This window comes from Sorex fumeus, unplaced genomic scaffold, assembly GCF_029834395.1.
Source record: "Sorex fumeus unplaced genomic scaffold, SorFum_2.1 ptg000047l, whole genome shotgun sequence".
Taxonomy (NCBI): domain Eukaryota; kingdom Metazoa; phylum Chordata; class Mammalia; order Eulipotyphla; family Soricidae; genus Sorex; species Sorex fumeus.
This window is the reverse complement of record NW_026606104.1, coordinates 24,001,612-24,024,289: the sequence shown is the minus strand read 5'-3', so window position 1 is coordinate 24,024,289 and position 22,678 is coordinate 24,001,612. Positions and strand designations below refer to the sequence as shown.

The following is a 22,678-nucleotide window of genomic DNA, read 5'->3' as shown; positions in this document are numbered from 1 at the left end:
CACCACCAGAGTGCCAGTGTCCCTCTAACATTGTCCCAGATTTCTAGATTTGCTTCCAGTTCCCCCACCGTTACCTACTTGGCAAACTCTGCTCTGGAGTCCTGTTCTCAAGGGATGTTACAATTATCCATTGGTTTTTTATTATTTTGCTTTTTGGGTCACACCCAGTGATGTTCAGGGGTTATTTCTGGCTCTGCGCTCAGGAATTACTCCTGGTGGTGCTTGGGGGACCATATGAGATGTTGGGATCAAACCTGGGTAAGACCCGTGCAAAGCAAATGCCCCACTGCTGTACTATCACTCCGGCCCCTTTACTATGTTTCTTTATGTAGTTTCTGATTTTAGAGGGGTCTCACCCATGGCATTCATGGGTCTCCAAGACTACATCTGGCAGTGTGTGTGTAGGAGGCTATGCAGTGCCAGGGATTGAACCCAGGGCCTTATTGCTAGTCATGTTTTCTAAATCCTTGAGCTATATCCCCTGCCTCATGTTTATTTTAATAAAATTGTAATAAAAAGTCTTAAAGCTAAAATGTGGTAGGCACTATAACTTGATGTTGTCAAAGCAAAAAGGTCCAATAGATAATAAAAGATGAGTTAGAATAAAAACTAAGGAAAAAGTCAGTTAGAATTTTTATATTATAGCAAATTAAAAATGTAGTTGAGGGAATATTTAATGTTTTTGCTTTATTACAGCTTTATTACATTCTTGTTTTTTACTTAATCTTCTTTCTTTCTTTCTTTCTTTCTTTCTTTCTTTCTTTCTTTCTTTCTTTCTTTCTTTCTTTCTTTTCCTCTCTCCTCCCGCCTGCCTGCCTTCCTTTCTTTCTTTCTTTCTTTCTTTCTTTCTTTCTTTCTTTCTTTCTTTCTTTCTTTCTTTCTTTCTTTTTCCATATCCAGCACTGTTCAGGGCTGACTGCTGGCTCTGCACTCACAGAATACTACTGGTAGTGCTCAGGGTACCATATAGGGTGTCAGGGTGTCTGGGTTGGCCGATTACAAGTCAAAGATTCTTCCTGCTGTATGTTTCTTTGGCCTCTTCTGGGGGCACTTTTCTCTGTAGGTATCTATCATGCAAAGCATAGGGTATATAGTGGTAAATAAGATAATCTCTGAACCTAAGGGTCTTAAAGGAGACTGAGAAGTAAATGAACCATTGCATGTTGAACTAGGTGAATTACTTGATATTTTCAAGTCTTAATTTTCTTTCGACTTGAGACTTTTATAGACGCTATTAGAATTAAGTGAGATGGTAAATGTAAAGTACTTGGCTTAGAGCTCAGCATGGAGATCAACACACACTTATGGGAACATGAGTTGGGCACCTTACACAGTCTTTTTTTTTTTCTTTTTGGGTCATCCCCAGCAATGCTCAGGTGTTACTCCTGGCTTTGCACTCAGGAATCACTCCTGGTGGTGCTCAGGGGACCATGTGGGATGCTGGGAATCGAACCCGGGTTGGCATGTGCAAGGCAAATGCCTTACCCGCTGTGTATCGATCCAGCCCCCTTACCCCGTCTTGAGGGCATAATTTGAAAGATGTCAGGAAAAGTTCTCAGTGGAGTAAGACCATTGTATTTCTGTTGTTGTTGCTGACCTTTCATCTTCAATCATTAAATTACTTTGTTGTATGTCAATACATTGTACACGATGTTGTAAGAGCCAGAAAAGTCATGTTTCACAGTTTTATATTGTGTATTTTCCTTTTCTTTCAGAGAATTAAAGAGGGTGGTCTCATTGATTCAGTTAAAACAATCTGTGTGGGGGATCACATTGAGTCCATAAATGGAGAAAGTACTGTTGGATTGCGTCATTATGATGTTGCTAAGAAGTTAAAGCAATTAAAAAAAGAAGAAATCTTCAACCTGAAGTTAATAGAACCTCGGAAGGCATTTGGTAAGTTGATCTTATGTGTATGTGAAATGTTCTTCTGGGACTTATCTTTCTGAGGGAAATCGGCACTGTGATGTAGTGCCATGTGCTTTTAGTCTATCAGTTAAGAATGCAGAAAATGATAAGACATCATACACATTAGGAAAACAATTATCAAAGGAGAAAAAAATTGCCTAGAAGAACATTTTCCAAAAAAAGACACTTGGAATTACAACATCTGATGTGACTTTGATGTGGTTGTTCCAAACTCCAAGAACAGCACATTGTCTTGCATTTATCTTATTGAGCTGAACGATTTTGATTGAGCTTTCTAAAACTGTAATAACAGTCTTTCAGAAACTTCAACAGAAAAGCCTTAGTTACACACAGAATTGGTATTTAAAATAGTTATCTAATCCATTTAAAAGACTTCCTTCAATACTTTTCCTCTATCAGCATTTTGAATTTGGCAGCATAGGACGGTGTGAAATTACTTCTCCTTTGGTCTGACATCTGTACTTGCTTGGTTTTTGGCCATAGCAGCTGTGTTCCAACTGTTGCTCAAACCTTCAGGGTCTTCTCATCTATAGGAAAATGTGCCAGTATCTCTCTCAGTAACCAGCATAGCTTTAATAAGTCAGACAATAGCCTAATGTTCATTGACATTAAAATGTCTTCAGCAGAGTCAATCCAGATTGCCCCTACTCATCGAGGCCCCAACCAACCTTTGTTTTGCTCACAGAAAATAGAATTTGGGGGGCTGGAGCAATAGCACAGCAGGTAGAGCATTTGCCTTGCACATGGCCGACCCAGGTTTGATTCCCAGCATCCCATATGGTCCCCCGATCACTGCCAGGAGTAATTTTTGAGTGCACGAGCCAGGAGTAACCCCTGTGCAATGCTGGGTGTGACCCAAAAAGCAAAAAAAAAAAAAAAGAAAGAAAATAGAATTTTTTAAAACTTTTCTATTTGTTTGGGGTTTGAGCTATATCTGGCTGTGTTCTAACTTTCTTCTGGTTCTGTGCTCTTACCTGCTGTCATAATGACTAAGGTTCTTTTTTCAAAATTCCCTCCTTTCATTATTATAGATGGTGTTGTGATGTTGAAGGGTTGCATAGGTACCTGGATATAGTTATGCGCATTAAAAAAGTAGGATCTTTTTTTGGGGTGTGGTAATCAGAAGGTTTAGGCACTGTTCCCAGTGATTTTCAACCAACGGGGCTGGATGGTTCAGTGCTCAGACCTAGATACTGCTAAGGCCATCAGTGCTTAGGGCAACCAGGGCCACACTGGACAGTACTTGGGGGTCTTCAGGGCTACCAGAGTTGGCAGAGTTTCATGTTGGGATTGGTCTATGGTACTGGAGATTGAACTTGGGTCCTTACATATGAGCCCATGATTCCTGGCCTTCCAAATAGGATTTCTTACAATTAGTGTCTCATGGTTATTTTCTCAGGGTAGTTAATGAAAATAATGGCAGAATTCAGTGGGTAAAGAAATTATGTTCTGTCCCTTAGCAAGTAAGTGGCAGACCTTAGCCTAAATGAAATTGGAAAATTGTCTCTGCTTCTGAGTGATTCAGAGTAATTTAGTAGAAATACAGAATTATAATATGTAGTTCTAAGTAAAAGGAATAGATGCTTATGATAGTGCTGCTCTTTGAAGGAAGCATTCTAGGAGCCATAAATATCAGGGTTCTGTGTGATACCCACCAGTACCAGCATTCACATTGCAGGGAGGAAGGGGGAGTGTTTACATTTCTATGCAGCACCTTCTTTAGAAGTAACATTGTTACTTAGATGCTAATAACATGATACAACTCCCTAGGTATCATGCAGATGAGCCAATAGGTAGTAGAAAGCTTGAAATAAGTATTTATATTTGATTTATTCTTCTTGTAAGTCAAATACATGCTCTTAGTACAACACAGGAAGTGTAATTTTGTTCTATGTTTATATATAAATATAATTTATTTCCACTGTATAATCTGTTTGCAACAGTTAATCTGCTTTCATTTTCTCCTGTTGTCTGAATCTAAATATTGTGGTTTCTGTGTTTTTGTAAAGTTGTAGATGCTAGGTTAGTAATTGTTGAAGTCATTTACGAAGATCATTATGTTTAGTTACCAGTGCTGTGAGATTAGGGTTTTCTCCGTTTAGTATCTGAGAGATGTGTAGATGATGGGTATATGTCACAGTTAATGTACCTCACTATTATAAAACCTGCTTTGTGGTCTCATGAATCTCATAGATACATTTGAGATAAGCATTGGTAAGTTTTTCCTAGCAGGACTATATTATGTCAGCATCTTAGATTCTGGTGGGGCTGGGGTTTAAGGTATGTGGAAACTGTTTTAGGAGAGATGATAGAATTTGTTTCCTAGGGTTTCTATGGCAGCTTAACTCAACCAAATTTATATCTGCTGCAGTGTAAGTTTGTTCCTCATCCTCTGGCTTCATCCCAGAGCTTAGCCCTTTTCCAGGAAAGGGAATATATGATACCAGAAGGTGCTTGGGGGTGGGGGTAGGAGGATAAGGTTTTCTCCAATGTTCTTGGTCCTAAAATTCTCGTTTGCTCTGTCTTTTCTCGTGTTCTCTAACATTTTCGTGATGTATTGATTCTTCATTTGCAATGGAACTTTACACTCAGTCATCATTATCTGACTCTGTCAGTTTCGATTCCTATCAATAGAAAGGATTGGCTTAGAACTTTACACTTTGCTCTTATGGCACAATAGTGGCAGTTTGCTCTTGCTTTTCAATATGACTCTTGCTGTGTGTCATGTTGTTAGTCTGGGTATATATATGAGAATGGACCTGGAGGGAGGAGTGTGTTGTCAGTTGGCTTTGGGTGTCTAAGTCTTACTAATGGTTTTAATTTTCCCTGGGTTCTTGGCTTCCTAAAGTTGGCTTTGTTAGCATCAAGCTTTCTTTCAGGGAAAGCATAAAGCCATTTTGTTCTTGGTGCAGTCACTAGATTTGGAAAGGGTCAGAATTCACAGATTTGAACTATACTAGAAAGGCTCTTTGCTTATATAGCCCACATTTAATTTTTTGAGAACCTTCTGTGTTCCAGGTTCTCTGCCAGACACAGTGGATATTAAGAAAGAAAACTAAGCAATATCTACTTCCTTTTGACATCTAGTAGCAGGATGCTAATGTCCCCTAAAATTTGCTTATTGAAGTCTTAATCTCCAGTACCTCAGGATGTGCCTATATTTGAAGATAAGATTTTTAAAGGGATAATTAACTTAAAATTAGGTCTTAAGGTAACCTCATTTTAATGATTTCAAGGTGTCTGCAAGAAGAGGAAATTTGAACATAGAATCATTAGAGGGAGGATGTGAACAACTCTATGGCATCTACCAGCCAAGGAGAGAGGTCTCAGAAAAAGGCAACCCTGGTAATACTTGGTCTCTGAATTCTGACCTCTGGATCTGTAGAGAATTAAATTTCTGTTGTTTAATTCATACACTCCTTTGTTATGACATCTCTGGGAGACAGAGCTAAAACAGAGGCTAGAAGGTAAAAAAGGGAAGAATTACTGTGCAAGTTCTTTGACAGTTGATTGTGGACTCACTAACAATTTAGAAGCCAAAGGTATCTTAGCATTTCTCTGACTTTGGGCAGGTGGAAAGAACATAGTGTTTTCATTTAGCAGATTTTGAGCAATTAATGTATTTCAGCATTTCTCAACCTTTTTTACACCTACTGGTTGGCACCTGTCCTGAATGTCAGTCCATGGAAAAGCAGTTATAACCAGGCAATACACCGGTGTTTTTCAACCTTTCTGCACCCCCAAATGACACTGATCCGTGGACTGGTGAATGAAGAACAGTGGTCTATATATGTCTTAGATTCCTGATTCCCAGGATGATGATATGCATTCATGAGAACATTCCATATTATATCACCATGCCACATGCTTGGTATAAGATAATTCCATTTCTTTCCTTTAATAAATTCATGATATGATGGATGAAGATATGGGAAAAAGACCCATGCCATAAAAATGAGTATTAAGAGGTGTTAAAATGTATTGAAGATATAAAAGTGGGAGACATCAGGTATATCTAAGCAATCTAAAAAAGCTCTTAGAGAAGAGATTTGAGCTGAATATTAGTTTACAAAGGCTTCTTAGGGTGCTGGGGTGATAACTCAAAGAATTAGTACCTATATTTTGCATACATTATGCCCAGATTTGATCCTTAGCATTTCATGGTCTCCTGAGCACTGCTGAGAGTGGCCCTCAGGCACTGTGCTGGTAGTAGCCCCTGAGAACCATAGGATGTGCCCGCCAAGCAACCCCCAAGCAAGCAAGCAAAAAGCTGCTTTACTGAACAGAATAAGCAAAGGTAGAGGTTTGGATCAGTAACATATATTTAGGAGTGCCACGTATGTCAGCTTTATTGGAACAGAAGTTATGTAGGTGGTGATGTGGCAAGTGTGGAGAAGTTCTAGTTGGTGGAGATAAGATTGTCAAGGGCCTTTGATATGAAGATAAAGAATGTGTAATAGAGAGCCAGAGAGATAATACAGTGGGTAGAATGCTTGCCTTGCACACGTCTGACCCAGGTTTGATCCCAACATCCCATAGGGTCCCCTGAGCATCGCCAGGAGTAATTCCTGAGTGCAGAACCATGAGTAGCCCCTGAGTATGTGGTCCCCAAACCAAAATTAAAGAGAAAGAAAGAGAGAAAGAAAGAGAGAGAGAAAGAAAGAGAGAAAGAAAGGGTAATAGAGAACCAGTGAAGGCTTAAGAAGAAAAGTAAAGAAACAAACATGGTGACCTTTCAGTACCTGTATTGTAAACCTTAACGGTCAAAAGGAGAGGAGAGGAGAGGAGAGAGGAGAGAGAGAAAGAGAGAGAGAGAGAGAGAGAGAGAGATATGCCTGCATGGATGCATAGTTGGGTGGAGGATGGCTACAGGAGAGAAACTGGGGATATTGGTGGTGGGGAATGTACCCTGGGAGAGGGGTGGGTATTGGAACTTTGTATGACTGAAATCCAATCATGAATATCTTTGTAACTGTATCTCATGTTGATTCAATTAAAAACCAACTAAACCTTATCTATAATCTCAAAATAACATTAAATTTTAAAATAAATTTAATAAACTTTTATAATGTTTAGATAAAACTTATCAGGGCTATTAGATCCTCTCCCCAAAATTATGATGTGTAAAAGTGTTTTTATACATATAATTAGAAATTTATTTTACTAAATGAACATAGCATAGTATGGTAGGAAATTATAACCTATGTATTAAATTTTCCGGGGCTGGAGCGATAGCACAGCGGTAGGGTGTTTGCCTTGCACGCAGCCAACATGGCCGACCCGAGTTCGATTCCTCCGCCCCTCTCGGAGAGCCCGTCAAGCTACTGAGAGTATCTTGCCCACACGGCAGAGCCTGGCAAGCTCCCCATGTCATATTCGATATGCCAAACACAGTAACAACAAAGTCTCCAATGGAGACGTTACTGGGCCCGCTCAAGCAAATTGATGAACAACAGGAGGACAGTGACAGTGATAGTATTAAATTTTCCATAGAATTTAAAATATGAGCTATAAAACACTGTTAAGACATTTTAATAAACTATGTATTCATGCAAAGTTTTCAAAAAATTATGTGGGGTTCAAGTTAAACAACCTTTTCACTAGAAATAATTTTTTGTTATGGAGAAACATGTGTATTCTGAAATAGCATTGTTCATGATGCCACAACATTCAGAGATAGCAGTGTACAAGAATCCCATTGCCTCCTCTACATTTTATCAGCTAGTGCAGGAAGATTTTTTTAAAAAATTTTTCTGTGTTTCTTAGTATATTGAAAGGGACAAAAAAATCTGTAGTTAAAAAAAGGGGAGAGTAACAAGATGAGACCTGGATTTTTAGAAAGATATTATATAAACTATATCAGATGGAGCTGGGGAATTTGAGATAAAGGTCAGGAAATCCATAAAGATTCCATTGAGAGACAATGCAATCTTTATTAGGTAAGTAACAGTAGGCAAGAAGATGAGAAGAGGTTCGGAGGACTACATAGTGGGATGATGGAGTTGTTTGTGCTTTTTTCTCCTCAATTCCATGTTCAGTGACTTCATGTTAATGACTTGACATTGGCTATGGGGTACTTATGTCATAGAGATGGCCAAGTACTGTAACTCAGACTCTATTAGCTTGGAAATCTGATGGTCAAAATTTTACCTGCACACCCATGAAGATTAAGAAAATAGAATTATGTGCAATTGGACATAGAGGTAAAGGAAAAGAGATTGCTATCAGTCACCTACAGACTTATACTTGTGTGAGGGATATCAAGTGTGGTGCCATTCTTTGAGATGAGGATAGTTAGAAAAAGAATTTGTGAGCAGGTAGGGAGGAGCAGGTGCTTAGTATAGTTTTGGATCTGAAGACTGAAATCTGGGACAATTCAGTTGGGGATATGAAAGAGGATATTGAGAATTGGGGCTAAGAAAGTGGGGTTTATTAGCTATTGTCCTGTATCTGTAGTAGATGTCATGGGAGTGGATCTTATCACTCAGTAATAAGAGAACAAGACAGAACAGGACTATGGTATTGAAAAGTAGAAAGGGAAGTGGCCAGCAGAAAGTGTGGCCATATGAGTTGGCTTCTGGATAGTCTTTACCAATGCACTCAAGAACAATTCACTTGTCTCATTGGCCGATTCTCTACTTTCTTGAGTTGACTGTGGTCTCAAAGGGAGGAATAAAAGCAATTTAAAAACATATCCTCAGTATCTCCTGTGCTGTTCAGAGTTTAAATCACTGACTAGTGGGTTTTACTAAAAATATTGATTTTTAAAAAAAATTAATTTTAACATATATATTTTTTGAATCACCATGAGGCAGTTATAAAGTTATTCATAATTGAGTTTCAGTCATACAATGTTCAAATCACCTGTCCCTTCACCAGTGTACATTTCCCATCACCAATGTCCCCAGTTTCCCTCCTGCCACCATTCCTGTGGCAGGCACTTTTCTTCTCTCTCTCTCTCTTTCTCTGTCTCTTACTATCTCCCTGTCTATCTCTGTATCTCTGACTCTCTGACTCTGTCTGTCTCTTTCTCTTTCTCTTCTTTTGGGCATTATGATTTGCAGTACAGGTACTCAAATTTATCACGGTTATCATATTTCCCACTTCACTTTCAGCACGAAGTTCTTGTCCAGTGTGATCATTTCCAACTATCTTAGTATAGAGGTCTCATCTCTATCCTAGCTGCCCTCTCCCCACCACCACCACTTGTGGCAAGCTTCCAACCTTGGACCATTCCTTCTGGTCCTTGTGGAAGCAATGCTTTAGAACTCAAAATATTTCAGGGTGCTTTGTGTCTAGAAAGGATATGTTGTATTCGTTTTGTTGTTTTTATGTATATCTTCATTTCAGTAGTATATGTAATATATATTTGTGTTTGGGTCATGACATAATGTGTATATTCATCACTGTGCATCACAGCAAAACTTAAAAGCAAAGCAATCCCAAACATTTAAAAGCAATTAATTTTAAATGACTCTCTTGTTTGATGATGTGTAGTTTAATGGGAACTTTTTTTCCCATACTTAATATGGTTCCTCTTGATCCACTACTTTTTGACCCAAATTTTCCCTTTTCTAGCCTTGAGTTGATGGCAACTTTCCCAACCCTTATCAAATATCGACTGGAATGTTTCTGGTGGTATTTTTTTAGGGCATGGCTCACTTCCTCTTCTCTCTGGCAATGCAATGAAAAGGAACATGTCTCCACAATGAGTTCAATCTTATAAAGTTGCCCTGTAAAGTTGAATTTTCCCAAGCCTATGAAAATCTGCTTTTCTGCATAAATGGGCTTTAGGGCAAGACAACTTCAACTGGTTTGTTTCTCTCTCTCTCTCTCTCTCTCTCTCTCTCTCTCTGGCTTTTTGGGTCACACCCAGTGATGCTCAGGGGTTACTCCCAGCTCTGCACTCAGGAATCACTCCTGGTGGTCTCGGGGGACCATATAGGATGCTGGCAATTGAACCTGGGTCAGCTGTGTGCAGGGCAAACACCCTACCCGCTGTACTATCGCTCTGCCCCCCTGGTTTGTTTCTTAATGATGGCTTTTAATTGCAGAAAAATAACTACAAAGTTTGAGATTTTATTCACTTTTATTTAGACAAGTCTCTATCTTAGAGAATTAATTTTTAATTGTTGCCCTATATAGAAAAAGATCTGTGGAAAGGAGGCCTGAATTTTCTAAAGTGTTATTTATTTATTATTTTTTTTAGTGTTATTTATTTTTTTTTAAGTAGAAAGTAAAAATTACCACCGAATAAGCACTGATAGTGTTGGTTTGGGGTGAGACTTTGTAACAGGTCTCTGAACTATGCCTTTTTTTTAGACTTCCATTTCTGTGCTATGTGTCCATCAGACTAAGATGTTCAGTATGTGAGGCACGTCCTAGTCCTTTGAGTCATTCACAGCTGGAAAGCTCGGACCTCATCTTCATGATTCAGCTTCACTGTTGTGCTCATTTTCAAAGACTATATATTTTTGGTATTCTGAGGGAAACTTTGGCTTTTAAAAATCTTATGTGACTTTTTAGATTGACACTTCAGACCCTAATATTTCTTTCTATTCATGCTTTTTCTAATGAAAGATGTTTGACCACAAACTTTCTACACATGCTGAGTCCTACAGAATATACCAGAACATATAAAAATAAAAAGGTATAAAGTGCAAGCAGTTAATTATGTAGACTACCATTTTCAACCCATGTGATGACATGAGGTGGGATGGATTACTTCATCTTACTGTTCTTTGGTTTCTTCACACAAAAAGTGATGGTGGTGTCACTTTGGACCTTTGTGAGGTTAAATGAATACATGAGGTTAAATAAATACATGAATGAAATAATGGAACCTACTTCTGGTGCATAGTAAATCTTCCAGAAAAGTCAGCTATTACTATAATGAAGGTGTAACCTTTTCATTAAAGAGTAATTTTAGGAACAAGATGAGCCCACATAAAAAAATGAAAAATAAAATAATGATGGTGATCTGGTGATTAGCAAGTATTTGCTTAGCTCTGTCACTCTTCAGCTTCTGGAAAGACAGGTGATACTATCACACCTTATATCAAAGAAATATATCAGCATGTCATTGGAGAAGCTTCCATTTACTTTTGTAAATAGTTTCTGAGTCACAAACCATTTAATCCTTACCATCATTGTAAATGGCTAAGCAGTTTGTTCCAGATCCATGGGCCTTCAGAGATCTGGAACTTATGTATAAGTCAGTAGGATTGTTGTCCTCAAGGAGCTTAGAATTTACATAAAAAGGTACATTTGTGACTAATAAAATGGTTGTAATAGTAAAAGTAGCTATTGTTTATTGAAAACATATCAAAAATAGTATAGGATAGTGTTGAGAGTATGGACTCTGAACCCAACTGCTTAGGGTTCTTGTTTTTGCATCCTTTGAATGGTGTGATCTTCAACTAGTTACTTCTTCCCTCTAAACTTGTTTTATGTGGCCATATAATGCAGTGAGAACTAATTGAATTAGTATATATGGAAAGCACTTAGATATTTATACTTTGTTGCTGTTAGGCTCAACTATTCTGACCTGATTTTATCCTACTGTCATTTCTATGAGGGTTTCCAGGTAAGACCAAAGAGGCTTTAGGAAGTTAAATAGCTCACTGAGGTCACTTAATTGTAGTGGTAAGTGCAACTGTAGCACTCTTGTCCTGTTTGCTCCCAAAACTTGGGCTGCAAACATGTGTAACCCACCTCATTCGACCGTAATGCTCACTATGATCAGGCTATGATGCAGATTTAAATAAAAGGCAGTTATGCTGAGGGCTGACTGTCCTTGTTTGGGTTCTGAAGCTTAAAGAGTAATGGGAGCTGGGGTGCAGTGGCAAGATTGGAAAAGAACTTCTTCAAAGATAAAACCATGGAATGGGAACAAATGTTCCATTCTCATGTAAGTTCTCAATCATGATGATAGGATGCCCAATAAAGTAGAATGCCACTCTACCTAGGGATGCTAGCACTTTAAGAGCTCTGATCTTGCAGCCTGAGGTGAAAGATCCTCTGTGCCCTGGACTTGATGTCTGAGTGGGTAGATACTGACTTGGATGGAGGGTTGCCGGGTAAGGTCAGTTTTGGACTGAGCACATTTGCCCTCTGAATCCTGAAACTTCCAAACACAAAACCAAGGCTGAAATTCTCACCAAGCCTGTAGAGTGGGGCCTCAAATGCAGAGTTCTTCTGTTTCTTTTTATTTCTAGAGTTGTGGAGTAAAAATTTAAGTCCAAAAATTTCAAATTATATTAAAAAATTGTTACTAGGACAGACTAAATGACAAAGGTTCCTATAGGATTGTGCTTATACTAGGACTTAGAGTATGAAATATGTGGAGAAAGAGGGAGGGTTTCCTGTGGAAAAAATTTAGGACAATGAAAAGCCAAACCTTAGGGAAACTATTGCAACTCAGATTGCAAAATCAGATTGGGATCATGTTAAAAAGATCTTTGAAAACTAGGTAGGGAAGAGGCTGGAGCAATAGTATAGATGGTAGAGCATGGCTTTGCATGTGGCTGATTTGGGTTTGATCCCTGACACTCCATGTGGTTCCTGAGTCCCACTAAGAATGATCCTTGAGGTCAGAGCCAGAAGTAAGCCACGTGTGACCACTGGCCCCCTGCCCCCATCAAAAAAACCCCAAACCAGTAGAGAACCTGAGCTTATAGAGAATAGTAGGAAATCATTTTGATGTCAAAACTGAAAAATGAGATGATGAAATAGATGTTGGGAATTAAGCCTGGAAGAGCAGTGTGGTTGTATTTGATTGGTGGAGAGACCATTTAGGAGGCTGATGCAGTAGTCCTAGGATCAGGGCTGGTGTTAGGGACAGCAGGGGAATTCAAAGGAAATAGAAAAGCCCAAGTTAATATTGCAATTAGGAAAGAGGATAGAAGGTCGAAGAGAAGCCCCATTTCACTAGAAATGAGGCAGTCCCTTGAAATGGTTCAAGGAAAAGTCAGAGAGAAGTTCCATTTTAGATATATTACATTTTATCTGATGCTGGATTCTCTTGTTTCTTTTTGGCAAAGATTGAAAGTGGTCACAGTTATGTTTTAAGTAGTAAAACGTGCTAACTAATCATCTTTTTTTGTGTCTTAGGGTTTGTTCTGCTCTTCTTATATCTAGTCAGACTTTGGCACTTACCACAAAGTAACTTTGGGAGAAGATCAGTGAAGAGCCATGTCTTCATTTGTGAAGTGTGGCAGATGTGTTAGATGAATAGAGTACAGCTGATAAATGTGTTTTTCACAGCTAGAGGAAGACTAAGCAAAATGTGTACTCTAAATGTATGCATTTTACTTTAATTGCAAGCACTCATTACAATAAAAACTCATTAAATGCTCATGTTTCTTATTCTGAGAAAGTAAAATTATTATAGTTTCTAACATGAAAACCCTTTGTAACCTTTATTTTTTAAGGTTGCTCGTGTCCTAGATCTATTTTTTTTCTTTTTGGGTCACACCCAGTGATGCACAGGGGTTACTCCTGGCGGTGCTCGGGGGACCATATGGGATGCTGGGCAAATGCCCTACCGGCTGTGCTATCGCTCCAGCCCCCAGATCTATGTTTTTAAAGGATTATTTGGAATTAATAGGAATCAGGACTAATGGTAGATAACAGTTTTCAGCTGGATTTAAGTCTGTAAACTTAGCAGTGTAGGATGAAAGTGTCAAAAATGCTAAAATATAAGTGGCTTTATTAATATGGCTAAATAGTATGAGTGTAAATGAATTACCAGAAAACTAATTGTAGTAATATATATTCTCTCTGAAAGTATTTGGTGTGGTAGTTATCACCATATAATTCTAAGAAAATGAATATAACATTACATTCAAAGTATGTTTTCACCAAAAGTTAAGCAGGTAAACAGTTCTATGTATAAAAATGTTTAAAAATATTAAATAAAAAGATTATAAATGATATAGGTAAACATGTCATAAAAACCACCCTTAAAAATAGGAGAAAATATAGTATAATATTCGTACTGAAATACTGTTATCTTCCCCTTTTAAATTAATATTCTTTTTTTTACAAGAGAGAAGTTTAGAGGAGCAACTTAATACAGGATCCAGTGTATCCATCACCCAAATTCCAGCATCTCACTCCTAGCAAAGACCCTCTGTCCATTCTTCTTACTTATCTTCTGCCTCCTCCATCCAATAACCACCAAATTTTACTTAAGGAAAGTTAGCCTTTTTTCCTATAAGAATCAGTTTTTTTCAAAATGCCAGTTTGCTTTCACTTATAAATGGTATATATGTGAAACTACCCAGCAATATCCTTTCACATTCTTACTTTGCATAATCCCATCATTCCACTTTGCATAATCCCATCAAATTCCATGCATTTTGTCTCAAAAAGCACTATTTCATGGCAGAGTGTATCTTCATATGTTCTGCAGCTTTTTTTTTTTTTAAATCTAGTTACCTGTTGATGGGCATTTCAGTTGATTCATTTTGGGGGATGTTATGGATAATGCTGCTATATTTGGGGTGCAAGTGTATTTTTTGAGTTAGTTTTCCCATATGCTTCAAATAAATGCCCAGAAGCATCAGCAGTATATATGGGATTTTCATTTTTATTTTAAAGAAGCCCTATGCTATTTTCCATATGAGCTACGCCAATTTGCATTCCACCCTTTCTCTCCGTATCTTCACCAACACTTATTTTTAGTTTTTTGTCAGAGGGTGTGAGATTATTTCTCATTGAAGATTTTGTCTTTTCTTTGGGGGGCCGTGGGGGGTACATCTGGTGATACTCAGGGGTTACACATGACTCTGGTATTTGGGGTTCCATACGGGATGCCTGGGATCGAACCTGGGTGGACTGCATGAAAGGCAAATGCCCCACCCACTACACTATCTCTCTGACCCCTCTCATTGTAGTTTTAAATGTGCATCTCCTTAATAAGTGACGTGACCATTTTTCTTTCATGTGTTTATGGGTCATCTGCATGTCTTTTTGGGGGAAGGTTTCTGCTTAGGTCTTTTACCGAGTTTTTTGAGTGGTCACTTAGGTTTTTTTGTTAAGTTGGTGAGTATTTTAAATATTTTGACTATCAACCTCTTGTTGAATGTATAACACCTCCTCCCTGTTGCTGAGGTGATGTTTTTGTTTTTGTGGTAGTTTCTTTGCTATATGAAAACAAAACCTCACCATAAAAAGTTGATGTCCCAGATAGAGAAGGGAGCACCAAATAAAGGGTGTTTGGAGGATCCTCCCAGGAGGGGAGATGCATGTCGAAAGTAGACTATGGACTGAACGTGTTTGCCACTCAATGCCTCCTTTGCAGACCACAACACCCAAAAGGAGAGAGAGAACACAAGGGATTGGCCCTGCCACAGAGGCAGGAGGGGGACGGGGGGGATGGGGGTGGGAGGGATATTATCCACGGTGGTGGAAAATGGGCACTGGTGGAGGGATGGGTATTTGATCATTGTATAATCGAAACCTAAGCACAAAAAATTGTAAATCTACAACTGTACCTCATGGTGTTTCACTAATAGTAAAAAAAAAAAAAAAGAAAAAAAGTTGATGTCCTTATGTTTATTCCTTTTTTTTTTGCTTTTTGGGTCACACCCGGTGATGCTCAGGAGTTACTCCTGGCTCATGCACTCAGGAATTGCTCCTGGCGGTGCTTGGGGGACCATATGGGATGCTGGGAATCGAACCTGTGTCGGCCATGTTGGCTGCGTGCAAGGCAAACGTCCTACCCGCTGTGCTATTGCTCCAGCCCCGTTATGTTCATTCTTGCTTTTATTTCCCTGCCTATGGGACTTCAGTCATTAAACAATTTAGGTGTTGAAGTATCATTTCTATTTTTTACTATTTATTTTGTGGTTTAAGGTCTGATATCTAAGTGGTTCACACAGTTTGAGTTATTTTTTTCATGTACTATTAGGTAGTAATCTAATTTCATTTATTTCACACGTGGTCCTCACACATACAAAGTGTTTCCTTTAGTGTTGAATTTATGAATGGCCTTGCTTTAGGCTTTAGCACTTTTTACATATTTAAATGTAAAATGAACCCTTTAACTTTGATAAACAGGAAACTGTTATTTGGCAGAGATGTGGAATCATTCTTTGAATTTTTATTGAGGTGCTGTGATGTACAATACTATTAGTAATAGTTTGATGTATATGTCTTTTCATCACCATAACCACCCACCAAGTGCCTGCTTCCCTCCACAAAATGTCTCAAGGAACCCTTCCCTTTCCTCTCAGACTAAGTTCTATGGACCAACTTTCTTTCTAATTACGTTGTTTTTTGCTTTTTTTTTTTTAACTCCCTTACTTAGTATGTATGTATTCCACATATGAGCTGGATCATTCATTCTGTATCCGTCCCCTTCCTTCTGACTGACTTAACTCATCACGATATCCTCTTATTCCATTGACATGGTTGTGAATTGACTGATTTCATCCTTTTTTACCATTGTATAGTTTTCTATTGTATATATCTCAACTTTTTGATCCATTCACCTGTAGTTGGACATTTGGGTTGTTTCCATATTTTGACTATTTTACTAAGTACTGCAATGACATAGATATTAATATATCCATTCAAATGAATGATCTTGTGCTTTGGGTCTATAGATGCAGCAAAGTGTTACTGCTGAGTCATGTAGGAATTCTATTCTTACTTTTCTGAGGTATCTCCATATTTTCTATAGTGGCTTAACCAGATGACATTCTCTACCAACAGTGAATAAAGGTTCCCTTCTCACTACATCCCTGTCAATTTTGATTATTTCCAGACTTTTTGATATATGTCATTCTCACTGGTGTGAGATGATTTCTCATTGTTGTTTTAATTTCCAGATAAAAATGACCATGAACACTTTTTCATGTATCTCCGAGCCATCCATAAATCTTATTTAGGGGAAGTGTCTGTTATATTTTTTAACTAGTTTTCATTTTTTTTTTGCTTTTTGGGTCACACCTGGCGATGCACAGGGGTTACTCCTGGCTCTGCACTCAGGAGTTACTCCTGGTGGTCTCAGGGGACCATATGGAATGCTGGGAATCGAACTCAGGTCGGCCGCTTGCAAAGCAAACGCCCTACCCTCTGTGCTATCTCTCCAGCCCCACTAGTTTTCATTTTAAGCAGTTTTCTTTAATATTATTAAAATAGCTCCATATTAGAAAAATGCCACAAATATTAAATTCTATCAACTCTAAATTGGCATAAATATTTTAAAACTACTCTTTTTTAATTTTGTTTTGATTTTGGACCACGTTTGGCAATGCCCAGGACTTACTCCTGGCTCTGCACTGAGTGATCCTTTCTGGTGGGCTCAGGGAACCATATATGGTGCTGGGGATTGAACTAAATGCCCAACCCACTGTACTATCATTCCAGGCGCTTAATACTATTCTTAAGTTATTAAAGGCTAGGAGGAAAATATGTGTAGCAAACTGCAATAAAAATGATCAAATTAGATTTTTTGAATTCCCCTGATAAAATTATACTGTGGAGTAAAACAAGAAAAGAGCAAACATAAAATATTTTAACCAGCACTTTCTATTTTTATGTCAAGTTGGAGTCTAGAGGCTTGTAATCTTTTTTTGGGGTAAGATGTTTACCCTGGCAAATTCGTGAATCTCTAGAGACGCAATTAACTTTTGACTATAATTTCAGGGAGTTACAAAAATAGGGCTGCGTTTTTCTTAAATGACAACTTAGTTAAAGAACAAGAAAATTTGGGCACACTTATTCCACTTTTGACACTTGTCATGTATTTTCAGTCTCATCAAAGAATATATGAGAGTAACTTTGCTTTCACTTGGCTTGGTTTATGCATTGCCAGTTCTTTGGATCAGATAACTTTTATCTACCTCAGCACCCTAACAACTGAGTTAAAAAAAAGGGCTTGGAGATGGATCAAAGGTCAGGAGCACATCTTTTTCACGAAAGAATCCTGGTTTCAATTCCTAACACTATATGGTCCCCAGACTACACTGGGAGTGTCCCCAAAGAGAAAGGCAATACCAAAGAAAGCTTAAACTCCTATAATAATTTTTCTTAAAATATGAGAAAATATTAGAGAGAGGAAGGGACACCTAAAAAAAGGAATTTATAGTTAAGCTCTTATGTCCTGGCATAGCTATATATGATTTTTTGTTTGTTAGTCCCCTCTCGAGAGCCTGACAAGCTATGGAGAGTATCACAGCCGTACAGCAGAGCCTGGCAAGCTCCCCGTGGCATATTCAATATGCCAAAAACAGTAACAAGTCTCACAATGAAGATGTTACTGGTGCCCACTTGAGCAAATCGATGAACAATGGGAGGACAGTGCTACAGTGCTTATGTCCTGAGACACAATTTAAATTTTTTAATTAACTATTCTGAAAAATTGCGTGTGTGTGTGTGTGTGTGTGTGTGTGTGTGTGTGTGTATAGTAGGAGGAGGATAGGGATCACATGAGCTATTTATAAAGCTGTCATTTTTGTAAGTAAGTAAGTAAAGTAAAGGCCCTCCCGTTGATCATCGATTTGCTCGAGCGGGACCAGTAACGTCTCCACTGGAGACTTTGTTGTTACTGTGTCTGGCATATCGAATACTCTCGGTAGCTTGCCGGGCTCTCCGAGAGGGGCGGAGGAATCGAACTCGGGTCGACCATGTTGGCTGCGTGCAAGGCAGACGCCCTACCCGCTGTGCTATGAAAAGTTCTTTCATGGCTTAGAATTCTGTCTATAACGTGCCTTTCAATTAGAGACAGTAGAAAATCCTACCTGTTTTATGAAGAAGGGGGAATACTATAAATCAGTTCGTGAGTGAAGTTGGTATCAGTGAAGCTTTTTGTTAGGCACAAATAATGGTCAGAAGCCAGATCAGAATTTTTCTCTTATTCAACTAGCTCCACTCTTGTCCCAAAATGATGGTTAGTAATTTGCTGGGACAATCTATTTCTTATTCACATGGAACAGAAAAGGAGAGCCTGTTTAATCTCCAGGCGGCTAGGGGAAGCCTTGGCGGCTCTCCCTCTGCCTCTTGCCGCCAGCATTCGCCACGAGCATTCGGTGGACTCAGGCTGCTCCCCCACCCAGGGCGGCTCATGCCATGGACGGATGAAGGAGGAAACGAGGGCCACCAGGCTGATTGATGATCAGTTGCTGTTTATTCCATTCTCCCCATGCGCCTGTTCCACGCTCACTAAGCTCCCCAGTCTAGTCTCACACTGCCTCTCCTTCCTGTCTCCTGTCTCTCCCGCTCATCTCTCTGCAATTCCTCTCGCAGCCGCGTCTCTCTTCTCTCCATGCATCTGCTCTTGCATTCATAGCTCACAGCTTGCCCTGAGTCCATCTAGTTCTTCATTGGAACCCTACCTTGGGGATCTAGGAAGTAAAGGCAACTGAGGTTTAGATGAACAGATGCCCCGGAGGTCATATTTTCTAAAGTCAATTAACTCCCATGTTACAAAAGTATAGCATTAACTGTCTTCTTGTGCCCATGCAAAAAGGACATTGCTCTGAATTAACTATGCAAAGAACTTAAGGAGAAGAGAAAAACAATAAACAATATTTACAAGTCAACAGAGCACAAAGAAAGAGGTTACAAATAAACACAGAAGAATGGGAGCACTGTGGCAACCTCATGGAAGGGGGGTGTTCCCGGCTTGTCCTTCACGCCCTATTGAGGTCACGAATTGCCCCACACAAGCGGTTCTCCAGCACAGCCATGGCTCCAGAGCTACAGAAACTAATCTCGTAATTATCTGGCTCTTGGCAAAAATCCCTCTGGACTTAATAAGTAAAATATCAGAAATCCAAAATCGCGCGGCTGCGTCTTCATTTGGTTCTCATAACCAGCTATAGAAAACAAATTATTTCACAATGCCTTTCAGCAGTTCTGATTGTTGGGTGGAAACTCTAAACAATAATGGTGCATCTTTTGTCGAAATAATGAATGTAATCAAAGTAGATAGTAACTTTAAGTAGAATTCATCTGCCTCACAGGCATTGGGAGGGGTGGGGGGATATTAGGGTTCTTGGTGGTGAAAAATAAGTACTGGTGAAGGGAAAGGTGTTGGATCATTGCATGACCAAGACTTAAACCTGAAAACTTTGTAACTTTTCCCACAGTGATTCAATAAATAAATATTAAAAAAAAAAGAATGGGAGCACTGTAATGGGAGTAACCCAATAAACCCAAGCTCCCTGTGGCAAGGCAGAAAGGACAAACCAATGTTATCCTACAAGAGCCCTCTTGTCTCAATTTCTAGAAAAAGACCTTAGAAGCCTTTCGACTTTGACCACATCCCCAGCTCTGAAATTATCAATGTTGAAAGACTTCAGCAATGTTGGTTCATTCAGGTGTTTCATCCCTGGAACAGGGAGTCATCAGTTTCTCCTGAAGCACAGCAGGCCTTGAATGACCAGTGATTAACTGAGCTGTCTATTAGCAGAGGCAACCCATTGTCTGTAATAGAATACAAAGTTAAGTAATGGCTCTAGGGTAGAGACTGCTGACCTTTCATTTTCCTGCTCTACTACTTGCCACTTGGTGAAATAATTTTATTTTTCTAACCCTCCGTTTCCTCAGCCATAAATGAAAAGAGTAACTATCTTATAGAACTGTAAAAATAAAAAGACAGCGGAGAACAAATCTATCGTAGCTGGGGATGTATTCTATGTTCAGTTAAAAGAAAAATAATTTTAAATGGGCTTTCTCCTGATGATTTATGTGATTGTCCCTTATGAATTATAGCATATAGATATTTATTCCCTTGAACCAAAAATTTCCACCAATAATAACATTCATACAAGAGATAGCACTTAATGACTGGTAGTTATTTGTAGGGAAATCCTAAGAGTTTGCCTGCAAATGAGGGATGGGGGATAAACCCCAGGTAAAGCTATTGTTGCTTTATACAAAGGTGTCAGTCTCTAAGAGACGAAACTTTTTGTAAGGAATTGCCCAATTTGAAAAAGTTGGCAGCACATGACAGCAACTCTCAAAACAACACACACAACAAAAAAGTCTGTGGATCATATATAACTATGACCTACCAGTTCACATGTCCCTCAAGCCCAAGCGATTTCATTGGTAGCCAGTGGGAAGAAAGTCTCAAGTGAGTCATTTCCTGGGAGGCTAGAGGCCTTGTGAACTGAGGGTCATCAGTTGGGAGGGACTCTAAAACCAAAACTCTCCCCTTCTTCCTTTTAGAGCCTTTAAATTTACAGTCTTTTTTTGTGGCTATCTCTCTCTTGGCGTTCCTCACACATTCATGGAGGTGCTGTACCAGTCGATCGTATTCCTCGTCAATGTTGTCAACAATGGTATCTTCCCATGTTGCTGCAATAGTGCCAAAGAGCTCCCAGTTGGTGGTCGTTCTGGGAGTTCTCTTCTTAAACTTTGCAGCCCTTTCTCCCCACTCTGTGAAGTAGAATTTTGCACGAAGGAGACAGTGGTCTGATCCCGTTCAGAATTTTGGGACAACAGCGACATCGGTCAGGCAAAACCGTCGATTGAATATGATGTGGTCTATTTCGTTGTGGAATCGTCCACCGGGAGACTCCCATGTCCATCGTTTAGATTCTGCCTTCTGGAACTGTGAGTTACCATGGATGGTCTTGGTCGACATGATGAACTCAGACAGTCTTGCACCCTGTTCATTCCATTCTAGGCCATGGGTCCCCATGTGAAGTTCTTCAGCTGATCTTCTTGGTCCTATCTTGGCATTAAAATCACCCACAATGATCTTGTAGAAGGTGTGGTCTTCTTTATAGAACTTCTCCAGCTCCATGTAGAACTTCTCAATTTCTCTTTCATCATAATGAGATGTTGGTGCGTAGACAACGAAGATAGAAACTGCAGGCAGTGAGCCACATCTATTCAAATGTAAACATCCGATTCGGGTTGTTAGGCATTGGAATGAATCAATGCTCATGGCCAAGTTTGTGTTGACAAGAACACCGATGCCTCCGACACCTCTTTTATCGCATGTTCCAAGGAACAATTCTTCTCCAGTGTCGAAAACGGCATGGTGAGATTCGTGCCTTCTTGTCTCGGTCAGACAAATGATGTCGTACTTGATCATTCGCGCTTGTACCATCAGGTCCTCGATGGATGCATCTGATGCTAGCGTACGTGCATTGAAAGTACAGACGATCATTTTTGTCTTCCTTCATTGTGGCAGCCTAGTCCGGCCTTGAGATTTTATCGGCCTCTCCTTTCTCATCCTTCTCAGTGCTGCCATGTTGGTGAAACCTTCAAGGTCAGGTGAATGAGACCAGTTGTAGTTACTGGTTTTGGCATATCGAATACACAGCGGATAACTTGCCAGGCTCTTCCAAGCGGGCGGAATACTCTCGGTAGCTTGCCAGTCTTTCCGAGAGGGATAGAGGCTTTTGGGGCGACCTCTTATTGCCCTCGTAGGTGTTACCATATTGAACCCTATCAAATATGGTACGACGATTCTGGAAGATGGGTATTTAGTGTCTTATGATGCGGTCTCGCGGGTCCGGAAAACGTACTGGAGTGTGGCGGCGGGTGGGTAGTGGAGGTAGTGTTCGTAGTGTCTGCCAGTGGGGTATTTATCTGGTCCCGGTAGGGGTAGGGTGGGTCTTCTGTGCACAATCCCTGTCTTCGAAAACTCTTGAGCTTATTCGCCAGCGTGGTTTGGTGCATGCCTCAGGCAACCGCAAGCTAACGTCTGAGCTCACAACGCAGTGCAGAGATGCGATCAAGGAAGACCTCAAAGAGAGAAGAGCAGAAGTGCTGGTAGATG

At 39.5% G+C, this 22,678-nt stretch overlaps 1 protein-coding gene across 1 annotated transcript in view; it reads left to right on the top strand.

Annotated features, from left to right (window-relative positions):
• Positions 1-22,678, top strand: part of GIPC2 (GIPC PDZ domain containing family member 2) — a 108,346-nt gene that overhangs the window by 53,335 nt on the left and 32,333 nt on the right. Inside the window, exon 3 of the mRNA XM_056123771.1 lies at positions 1,716-1,896. Coding sequence (XP_055979746.1) covers positions 1,716-1,896 — 181 coding nt within the window. The remainder of the gene's footprint in view (positions 1-1,715; positions 1,897-22,678) is intronic.